Source organism: Myodes glareolus, chromosome 10, assembly GCF_982192425.1.
Source record: "Myodes glareolus chromosome 10, mMyoGla1.1, whole genome shotgun sequence".
Lineage (NCBI taxonomy): Eukaryota > Metazoa > Chordata > Mammalia > Rodentia > Cricetidae > Myodes > Myodes glareolus.
In genome coordinates, this window is record NC_142035.1 from 58,003,364 (window position 1) to 58,015,244 (window position 11,881).

At 39.3% G+C, this 11,881-nt stretch overlaps 1 protein-coding gene across 5 annotated transcripts in view; it reads left to right on the top strand.

Annotated features, from left to right (window-relative positions):
* Ttbk2 (tau tubulin kinase 2) overlaps positions 1-10,936 on the top strand; it is a 123,877-nt gene extending 112,941 nt beyond the window's left edge. For all 5 annotated transcript variants that reach the window (XM_048459512.3, XM_048459507.3, XM_048459510.3 and 2 more), the window contains one exon: positions 3,799-10,936. In XM_048459512.3, the coding sequence (XP_048315469.2) occupies positions 3,799-4,261 (463 nt within the window). In that variant the 3' untranslated portion in view covers positions 4,262-10,936. The remainder of the gene's footprint in view (positions 1-3,798) is intronic.
* Positions 10,937-11,881: the final 945 nt, after the last annotated feature.

Genomic DNA, 11,881 nt, shown 5'->3' on the forward strand with positions numbered 1-11,881 from the left:
ATTTCTCCCTCATCTTTGAGGGATACTTTCTCAACATGGGATTCTTGACAGTTCTTCTCTTAGACCGTTAAAAATCTCAGCCCTCAGGGCTGGAGAGGTAGCTCAGATGTTAAAAGGGCACTCGTTTTTCTTCCAGAGTTCAATTCCCAGCAACCACATGGTGACTGAAAACCATCTATAATGAGATCTGGTGCCCTCTTCTGGCCTGCAGGCATAAATGCAGGCAGAACACTATATACATAATAAATATATCTTTAAAAAAAAGTCTCAGTCCTCAGACTATTGCCCTTTGACCTCCAGAAGTTCTGGTGAGAAAAGTCTTTGCAGATTCCTTATATGTACTGTTTATGTCTTGCTGTTCCCAAGACTCTTGACAATTTGACTGTGTCTTGGTTTGATGATATGTGATTTGGTAACTTTGGGGTTATCCTGCTCAGAGTTCATTGAGCTTCCTGGGTGTTCTATCTTGGGAGTCTCCAGATGTTCTTCAGGCAATCTCTTCTTTCTCTCTTTTCCTTCTGCAACTCCTATGGTGCCTCCATCAATCCACTTGTTAGAGTCTTACTCTCGTATATAATCTTTTATCTTTCTGCAATCCAAACTCAATATCAGTTTTCCTATCTTACCGTTTTCTTCTTCTTCTCACTGTTAAAATGTGCTTTTAAAAAACTGTGTGTGTGTACACACCATTGCACTTGTGTGGCAGCCCGAGATCAACTTGACTTGGTTTTTTTCTTCCACCAGGTAGGTTCTGGGGGTTGACCTTAGGTCACCAAACTTGGAGGCAAAGCATCTTTCCCCACTGAGTCAACTCTCCAGCCTGCCCTAGTCTTTAATATTTAGTTCCTTAGTGGGAAGAGAGAGAAAAGTAGAGGTAGAGTGAGGAAATACTAGTTCTTTGTGTCCCTGAAAGTCACTTCAGTCACAGAAAAGGGGGCTTGTAGTGATGGACAGAGATACAAGGAGAGGTAGTGGGCAGCGCTCTTACATATCATGAGAACAGCAACAAAAAACTAGGTAGAGCACAGTAAAATAAACTTTAATGTCATTGTTTTTCAGACTCAAACCAGCAGAATAAAAGGAATTTTCAACCAATGGGATGATGATGATGATGATGATTATTTGGTTTTTAGAGACAGGGTTTCCTGTGTAACAATCCTAGCTGTCTTGGAACTAGCTCTTGTAGACCAGGCTGGCCTCAAAACTCACAGGGATTCACATACCTCTGCCTCCCAAGTGCTGGGATTAAAGGCATGTGCCATCACTGCCTGATGGGACAATTATCTTTGAAGTTACCACCATATGATCAAACTCCTAAAATTAAAACTAAACAAAATAAAAATATACCAGCCTCTGAAATGTCCCATTCTATCACTTTGAATAATGTAGCATAAGTCATTTGTATCATTAGGCAATTTCTTTTTTCTTTTTTTAATTATTTATTTTTAATTTTAAAAAAGAAAACAAACTCTTTTTTCATTATACATACCAATTCAAGTTCCCACTCCTATTAGCTCAGGTAGACTGTTTCAGTGGGTGTGCCCATCATGGTCTTGACCCCTTTGCTCATATTCTCATTAGGCAATTTCTTGATAGTTGTTCTGGTTAGTAAGCACAAGGGTCAGGACATTGTAGGATTCTCAGTGCTAGCGAGAAAATGTTTGTATTATTACCATTGGGACTTGCAGAATGAAGAAATTATGTATTGATTCATTTACTTAGAAGAAATGGGAAATTAGAGGAACAGTACTACTGAAGTAGAATGTAAATTAATTCATAGCTTTTGTCATTGGATCGTTTTTCTGTTCAGCATTGTATGCAGGTTAGCTTATACTTAATTCTCATAAAACTATAATGAATGTTGAATACTCCCAAGGCATCTGAGAAAATTATCTTTCTTAGTTTGCATTGATATAAGTCATGACAAGTTGTTGATTATTTTTACTGAGAATTTATTGTTCAAAACTTTGAAGCTCATGCTGGTGCTGTGCACCTGATCATCAACCATTGGCAGTGTCATTTGTTGTTGGTCTCATTCATAGCTGTGCTGGGATCGGGGGTGGGGACAAAAAGCAATTGGAACACAGAGCCTCCAAACAGACTTTTTTTTTCCCCAAAAGATTTTATTTTTAATGGAGGAGGGGGTATGTGTGCATGTGGCAGGTGCCTCCAGAGGCCAGAAAAGGGTGTTGGATTCCCTGTAGCTGGAGATAAAAGCGCCCGAGTTGCCCAGTGTGGGTGCTGATCCTTTGGAAGCACTGCACTCTAAGCTGCTGAGCTATATCTACAGCCTAAGGATAGTGTTTGTTTGTTTTGTTTTCTTACTCCGATTCCTTCAAGTTGTATGCCAACTGCTTTAGAAACTATTACATAGTTGACTGCCACAGGGCTAAAGGTGGGATGGGTAGCTACTGGTAATTTTACCTTGCTAAAATCTGAAATTGACAGAGTTAACTGAAGTTTATGATCCAAATTTTCCTCTGTGTATTGCAAACTTTTAATTCACTTCAGATTTCTAAAGTAACTACATTCAACAGACTCTTCTCTGCATTTGTTTTCTAGGTGGCAGAGGTTCCTGGCATCAAAAAAAAAAATGTCCATATATATATATAAATTCTCTACTTAAGACCTGACATATTTCTCAGCTTATTGTTCCTATAATCATTTACAAGAGACAGGCTAACTTAGACTGGAATTGTAATAGTGCCCCCACCCCCGCTTAGTCACAGCACATGAACACTTGTATATCTCTACATATGTGAGTCTCCCTTTACTCACAAGACCACCAGGATTTCATCATGGAGGCTCCACCCTAGCGCTCTCATGTAATCTGATCACTTCCCAGAGGCCCCACCTCTAAATACCATTCAGACTAACATTCTACTTTGTTATTAACAGTAGCTTAAGACCTTAAGGATTAAACTAACAAAGATGGTACAAAGACAACCCATACTCCCATATGAACTGATTATAAAGATTGCTGTGATAGCACACATGGATGCCAGCACTTGAGACACTGAGGCAGAACAAGTTCAAGGCAATAATGACCTACACAGTGAGTTTCAGCTCAGTCACTTAAGAAAGAGCCTGTCTTAGAAAACCATTATAAAAACAAAAAATTTTGGTTACTGCTAGACATGGTGGCAATGATGACACTTGGGAAATTCTGAAGCAAAAGAATGGGTAGTTAGCCTGAGACTATATAACAGAACCCTTTAAAGATTAAAGTCTTTACTTAAAATGAGTGTGAGAGTGTGTATGTGTGTGTGGTGGTGTGCCATGGTCCATCTATGATAAGGGCAACCTTGTGGAATTGGTTCTCTCTTCCCACCTTTATGTTGGTTCCAGGGATCAAACTCAAGTCACCAGGCTTTCATGGCAAGAGCCTTTACCTACCAAGCCTTTCCCCTGACCCCTATTGGGATTTTAAAAACCGTACAAACTAAGGTATATCTAGAATCCTACTACCTGGGAAGCTGAGGCAGAAAAATGTCACACTAAGGCCAGCTTGGCCTGGGTCACATACTGAGCTCCTGACCAATGTGGGCTACATAGGAAGACCTTGTCAAAGGAAACAAACATTAATCAAAAGGAAAAAGAGACACAGCAGATGTTATCTGTCCAGTGTCACATACAGTATACACGTGAAAAGGACACTCAGTATCTGTTTAGTGTATTTCCTGATTTTGACATACTTCATAAAATTATGATTTGGGACAGTGTGGCTTTTAAGCACACTTATAATGAATTTTTGAGGTCCTATATCCAAAATAATTAATTCTTCTCTATTCTTTTAAGGCTACGCAGATACAAAGTTCTAGGGAGTAGTAACTCTGACTCAGACCTTTTCTCTCGCCTGGCCCAAATTCTTCAAAATGGATCTCAGAAACCCAGGAGTACTCCTCAATCCAAGAGCCCAGGATCTCCTCACAATCCAAAAACACCACCCAAGAGTCCAGTAGTACCTCGCAGGAGTCCCAGTGCCTCTCCTCGAAGCTCATCCTTGCCTCGAACATCTAGTTCCTCACCATCTAGGGCTGGACGACCCCACCATGACCAGAGGAGTTCGTCCCCACATCTGGGGAGAAGCAAGTCACCCCCCAGCCACTCAGGATCATCGTCCTCCAGGAGGTCCTGTCAACAAGAGCATTGCAAACCCAGCAAGAATGGCCCCAAAGGATCTGGCAGCCTCCACCACCACTCAGCCAGCTCTAAAACTCCCCCAGGGAAGAGTAAGCCAGCCAGTAAACTCAGCAGATAAGGAAGGAAGTGGGCTGCATCTCTGGGAAAGGTGTGAGATCTTCCTCCTAGACCTGATGCATGTGTGTCCCTGTACTGTCTGTTTCAAACAATCAGTGTTGATCTTCTCTTACAAAAGAAAGTAACATGATCAGTTATTTGATAAGAAGACATAAGTACATACTAAGGAATTACCTAGGGCAGGTAGGAAGCAGATCAGGAGTCAAATGCTTCAGTCCAGCAAAATCCAAGGGGAAGAAACTTGTTACATGAGCTCTTGTTACAGCCGCTCTCAAAACATAAAATTGAGGATAGGAAATAGAATGGGATTTTAAGTGATTTTGCCTAATTTGTTAACCCTCTACTCAAAGAGTATAGCAAAAGTGTTTGATATTTTTCTTTACAACTTCCTAACCTTGGAGAGTCATTGTGCTGACATCCAAATATATAAGAAGCCTGTTGCCAGGAAACTAATATTTGGGTATATTTGGTTTGTGTGCTTATTTAGTGAATCCACACCTTTTTTTCCATTCATTCCTAGTATCTTTTCCAGGTTTTACATTTTTTAAAATTAATGTTCCTTTCCTCTTATTTTAACAGTTCACCCTAATAAAGGTTTCAGCAGCACACACTAACACTTTAAAATCCATTTGCCCTTATTCAGTCAAACCTTGCTATTTTCCTTTGAGCCACAGTTTTTAACTCATATTTTTATCTCAAAAAAAAAAAAAAAGCAATGTCCAGCTATAGCTGTTTTGGGCAGATTTGTTTGGAGAGGGACAGAGAGTGGGACAGTGTCTTTAAAGGTAGGAGCATCCCCTCGTACCTAACTACTTCTCCTCCTGTAGAAGGAGGCTGACCTGAGGAGACAGCTCCCTTTATGTCCTCCCTGCGCTCTCTCTAGTGTCAGCCTTCCAGATGGCACTAGGAAAGCACAACACTTTGGAATGTGGCTTATACTTTTAGAGATTTAGAAAGAAATTAAGTACGTTATTGAGGCTTATAATCTTCATATTTTACATTTTATACATTTAGTTATATAAACTTAGCCAATAAGGAATGACTATCTGGGGAAATAACTTTAGGTTAGTTTTATTTCAATGTTTTTATAAATTGGTTCTTGTATTCTATGCTTAGGCTTCATAGCCTGATCTCCACATAATCTCAATTTAAAGTTGTAAGGATGATTGTATTTGTTCTATTCTCATTCTCTTTCTAGCAAAATCAGGCAAATTAAAGAGTACCAGACTTTTTAAGTGGGCTATTTGATGCCCTATGAGTGTTTAGTATGATAAAAACCTTATTGAGGTAAGGGAAATTGATCTGCCTGCTGTTGAAATTTGCCTTCTAACAAACATATACTTTCTCTTTGACCTTGTGTTGCTGCCAAACCTAAAACAATTGAATCTGAGGTAAGGGTGGGTGGAGACGAAGTGTATTCTTCACTAAGTGAGCATGTTCATTGCTGCATCCCAGCTGTCCGATGCGGCACTTACTTTCTGTATTGAGCATTTTCAAAATTGGGACACTACACTGAGACATAAGGTCTCCCTTGAGAAGTGTGGCATAGTGTGTAATCTAGTTTCTTTCCAGGCTCAAGCATTTCAGAGCAGTGCAGCAAATAAGGCACATTTACTGTTTATCTGTTACAACTGGAGACTGACCCTTGTGTATTATATTGTAGAACAGTTGCTGCAATACTACTTGCATGTCTTTCATGGTAAATTATATAAATATTTATAAATATAGAGACATATGCTTATATAAATCCATTCTTTCTCATTCTGCATTTGTAATTTCAAAATCCTAGATGATGAAATTCCTTTCCTACTGTGTGCCTCGTGTACACTTTGGCATTGCCTGTCTTCGTTGTCTGAAAATATGTTCTGGGTATGTGACACCTAAGATTCCTCTTGCCTTCCAGGTGCATAGTGCAACAGTTGGCAGTCCTTAACAAGCCAAGGTATAAGATACTTAATTTTCATTTAGAAAGTATTTTAATAGGTGAAATTTTAAACAGGTTATGCTTGTAATACAGGCTCAAAGATTACTCCTGTTAGCCACATAATTCTGTCCATATGGTTAGAGTGGATCGATGGGCATTATAATTATGGATCTGGCATCAGTTGATTTTTAAAACATTTCCTGAAAGTTGCCTCTTTCATGTCACTCTTTTGAATGGGAGTGGGGATGGGATGTAGGAGAACTAAGAAATTATTTCTCTTTTGTTACATTAGCTAACGGATGCTAAAAGTAGTCAGCTTTAATATTGACCTCTCTAGTCAGAAATGTGTTAACAGTTACCACTGGGAAAGCTAATACAGCCCAGACTTTTTTTCTGAATTTTTCTGCTGATAGTCAGAACCCAGGGTGATGGCAGCATGACAGAGGATGTTTTCTGTTCTGGTTTGTTTTCTCCAACCTTCTAATGTGTTGCTTCCTTTTTTACATGTCATTAACAAACTATTCAAAATACTGACAAGTGGCCCCATTGTGTGAGAATATTTTATTTTGCATGTAGGGAAAAGAGCCAACCAAAGATGTTTTTGCTCCGAAGAAAAGGAAATGAACTAATTATATTTTATGTATCAGTAGGTTCATTTATTAAGTGCTGTCTTGATATAGTGATTAAAAAACTGAGCCACGTGGTGGAGGCGCATGCCTTTAATCCCAGCAATTGGGAGGCAGAGGCAGGCAGATCTCTTGAGTTTGAGGCCAACCTGGTCTATAGAGTAGGTTCCAGGACAGCCAGAGCTACACAGAGAAACCCTGTTTCCACCCCCGCAACATATACACACAAAAGAGATTAATGAGCATAGTTTGTGCTTTTTGATGTTACAGTTCTTTCAGGTTAGAAATAGAACTTGGCAACCTTCAGCCACACTTTTGGATCAGGAGTATAATCCAGAGAATCAAGCTTTGGTTTTGGTTTGGCTTTGTCAGTTCATTATTTTGAGAAATTTCAGCCACAGATTATCCATTTAACTATTTTACTTAAGGTGAGAAATATGAGCAAAGCTACAATGAAAGCAGTGTGAGACTGAAGTTAAATTATCTTCTGGAAAACAAGTACCTCCTGGCTTCCATCTGCACAGATCATTCACTCACACCTGCCCTTGTCGTGGTCCCTGGGATTATTTCAGTGGAGGAAAAAAAATGGACTTAGTTCCTAAAAATAGCTTAGTTCCTAATGTTGCCCCCAAATTTTACTACTGACTTTCAGGCTTTGTGAATTGCGTGAAGTATTAAAATCATACCTAGTAATTTTGCGTAGCCTAAATGCATTTGACTTCAATGGATATTGAGCAGAGGAGGAAATTGGATCATGTCCAGTTCAACATTAAGATACAGGTTTTAAGTCACCTTCCAGTGAAGCTGTCTGCAGCCAAGCACTTATCTCCAGCCCTGGTACACAGCTGGCCTTGCAGATAAGAGCACAGTTAACCTTTTAGGTTTTTAGTTGCATGATTTGCAGTGAATGTTTTTGGTAAAAGTTGCCTTACAAGTTAATCAAGGCCTAAAAAACAAACAAGTAGCAAAATGGTCAAGGGCCCATTATCATCATTACCCACTTTGCATTATTTGCTCTTGCATACGAAACCACTGTATGCTGACGTGGTGTTCTACATGTGCAGTATGTCTGTCTCTTTCACTCCTGGCCATTGTGGGAACTGAGAGCTTCAGCTGGCACCGGAGATTTCTTCCCAGCCACAGACTCCTAGGCTACTGTTTCTATGATTGCATCAGTTGTACAAAGTATACATTGCTGCATGTTTTATAAACCTAGACCAGATAGCTAACTAAGTCACAATGAGATTTTCTACACCCAATAACCTTGATGACAAACAGGTGCCTTTCTTCAAGGGCAGAAAATTTTACATTTCTACTCTTAACATTAGGAATTGGTGACAGGCTCCACAATTTAGTGGCTTAAGGAAAAATGCATCTTGAAAATGCTATCTTAAAATATATTTGTAGATAATCTAGATTTAGCTTTGGAGATCAAAGTTTTTCATGTTTTAAAAACTTGTTAGCTAGGCATGGTGGCTTGTTTTTCTAACCCAGTTCTTGAGGGGCTGAGGTGGGAAGATAGGACTCTAAAGCCAACCTCAACTTTCATAGGGATTTCAAGTTCATCTGGGCTAAAGTGTGAGAACCTGTCTCAAAAACAAAACAAAAATACATTCTTTTTAATTTTTTTAAGTTTTCATATATGTATGTATATATTGTGCATTGCACATACTCCCGTTATTCTTTTATATCTCACATCTTAAATATTCTGTCATGTTCATGTAAGGATTAAGTTGTTTACATTCCCTTTTTAATATGAGCCTATTTCTTGTTTTGTGTTGGGCTATTGTTTCTGGGGAGAGGTCATTTAGCACTTCTTCCACTGAGGTAATAGGTGAGTCAAACTGCACTGTTTAACTTTCTTGAATTTGTTTTTTTTTTTAATTTTTTTTAATTTGGTTTTATAGACAATATATTTGCAGGATAGGTACTTAGAATTTAACCCAAATGTGTTATAGGATTACAGCATGTAATCAATGCTACTGCTGTAGTGCGTACATGCCGACATACACCCAAGTCCAAAAGTCACAGTGGCGCATATTTAGACCTTTACTTACTATGGAAGGAAACGTATGCAGTTCCACAGCTTGGACAGTGTGGGGATTGTGGTGCCTGGTATGTACCAAGTGCTTATCGGTACACCCCACTTCCCGTCCTCAGCAAAACCTTACAAAGCTCTAGTGTGTCCTCTGAGAATGTCGAAGTAAAGTGGAAACTCCTCGTTGTTGGGGATTTGCCATACTTTGGCCATTTCTCCAGAAATTTAACAATTTTGCAGCCTTTAGAATCTTGTTACCCAACATTGCTTGCCAGAACTGCAGGAAAAGGACCCCTAAAGTTCCTAGGGAACTCCTAAGTGTGGGACAGGAACCCCTATTCACTTTGAGGGGAATCTGGGTAAAATATGTAGGCTTTCAGTTAAGGTCTTCCTCTTGGGAGAGGATTTGTATCAGAAAATGAGAGACAAGATCGTCTCATGGTTTCACACAATCTCAAGATGCTAAATGGCAAAGATTTACTGAGTATGACTTCAGGATTTGCTCTCCCACATAACAACTAATAGCCAGGCTGCTCAAGGCATGTTTGAGGTAATAGGATTATCTTTCTATACTACACTCAAACCGTGGTTTTAAGAAACCCTGTAACAAAAGTAAAGTGGCATTCCTTCCATTGCCCTTACAATGTAACAAGCTTCTGTCCTCTCTAAGTTGAGGGTGATAGTATCCACACTGTAGACTAGTGATGCTGACCTCTCTGGTACCTTCAGCCAGAGTTTCTAGACCAACATCAGGATGAATGGCAGATCTTTGAGACTATAGAATTACAGAATTTGCTGATAACATAGTTTTGCACTAACAGTGGATAGGTTTATTTCTCTATAATTTAAAATTGTTTTGTATTGTACACATGATTGTTCAACTAAAGACATTAGTAAACCTAGGTCTTATGTAGACTATCCTTGCACATGATGCTTTTTAAAACTCTCATAAAACATGATTTAAGTAAGTCCTCAAAAATTCACTTGTATCACGAGCAAACGTAAGATTATGCCAGGTGTTTCTGCTCATCTACAGCAGTAAACAAGGCTACAGAGTTTGGCTATGATCTATTTTAGGGAGTTTGATGAAAAGAAAGCTTTGAGACTTTATTCAAAACAGTTCTTTTTGTTTTGGTTTGGTTTTTTAAGACAAGGTTTCTCTGTTTTGCCTTGGGTGTCCTGAAACTAGCTTTGTAGAGCAGGCTGGCATTGAACGCAGAGATCTGCCTGCCTCTGCCTGTCGGAATGCTGGGATTAAAGGTGTACATTACCACCACGCCTGGCTAAAATAGTTTCATTGAACTCTTCATCAATTAGCATAATTAGTTCTCTAAGTTAAAGACTTCAGAAATTAAAATACAGGAAAATAAAGGAAACATATCTTTTAAGACAAAGGAAATGTAGCACTGGGCCACTCAGGACGTTGAAATTGGATTACCTACACTTGGTGGTCTGTGTCTATCATCCCAGCAGAGCAAAAACCTTAGATGAGATTGAATTAGATGGGTCGAGTACAAAGAACAGATCTGATGATCCTTGCTTGCGCCACCTTGCTCTTCTTTGATTTACAGTTCTCATTTCCCTTTGACACCTTTCTTAAAATAGCACCTACTTCATCAGACAATTTATTCACAAATTCAAGCAAAGGAGGCATGTCTGATTTTGTGTTAGATATAAATGTTAAGTTTATAAGCTATTATGGCAAATGTCATCAGATTTAGTCACAACCGGAATTCTCTTATTGGATAAAATAAATGAGTTAAATTACTTTAATCTGTTTTACTATCCTCTTAAAGAGATGAGAAATTGCTCTTTGAAGTTCTTTTAAATGTATTGTGCTGTATTCCTTTCCCCTCCACACGTCTTCCCTTTATGTGTTTTTGCTCAGGCAACCAAGGGCATAGAGCATTGAAAGAAAAACATGGAGTGCTTTTGTATAGGCCATCTGTACATAAAAGTGTAATTATTTATTTAATTTTCCCATTTGTACCATATTAAAGCTTTGTACAGTGTTTTAAGTTCTGTTTTAAAATTATTTTGTATTTTATTTTTATAATCTAGTAATAAAACATTCAGTACGCATGCAAACTTTAGTGCTGTTCGTGTGATGGTTTGTGTTCCAAAAAGTGGAAACATTTCCTAATCTACTAGAGTGTCAGAGATCCAGTACAGCAGAATTGACACGGACATCTGGGGCTAAGTGCATACAAGCTGGGTGAAACCAGGGCTCCCTGGTATGAATGGGGGGTGTGTTCAAACTGGCTTTGAAACTGAGATTTTCCTGCCTACTGCCAAATGCTGGTATTGCAAGCACGAAACCCAGCACTTTTAAGTAAGCCTTACCACTAGAGGGATTCCTACCCTCTGTCACCAAGTGGTCTTCCTTTGAAGGAGAGGAACAGATGACAATTCACTGCTGCTTTTTTCAACTAGATTCCTGTTTATTTTGGTTTTTCGAGACAGGGTTTCCCTGTGTAACTTTGGCTGTCCTGGAACTCTGTAGACCAGGCTGGTCTCAAACTCAGACATCTGCCTGCCTCTGTCTCCCTAGTGCTGGGATTACAGGCGTGTGCCACCACTGCCCGGCTGGAATTTTTTTTAAAACCAAGGAGCAACGTCCGAAAATCATATTTTTCAGAATAAGGGACTGACAGGAGATGCAGCCCAAGGGTTAACCAGCAAGTGGGGAGATGATGCATGGGTGTAAACACCTGCAGAAATGCCTTTCTCTTAAGCTAATCGTGAATAAACTTGACTTCTCAAATACAAGAAGTTGAAATAGTCACCTGATGCAAACAATTTCATGGAATGTATGAAGGAGTAAATACAAGTCTGAAGGACAATTCTGTGTGTAGGGTGTCATGGGGACCTTTCATAAGGTTGTGATCTGAAGGTTTTTATGAAGATGCCTCTCGGCAGGAACGATGTGCTAAACTGTCAGTTGATGGAGACCGCCTGAAAGCTTGGCCAGTGGTGAAAAGTCAGCCTCTTTGAGGGTGGGGGAGGTCAGAACAGAAGGTTACTCACGTAACT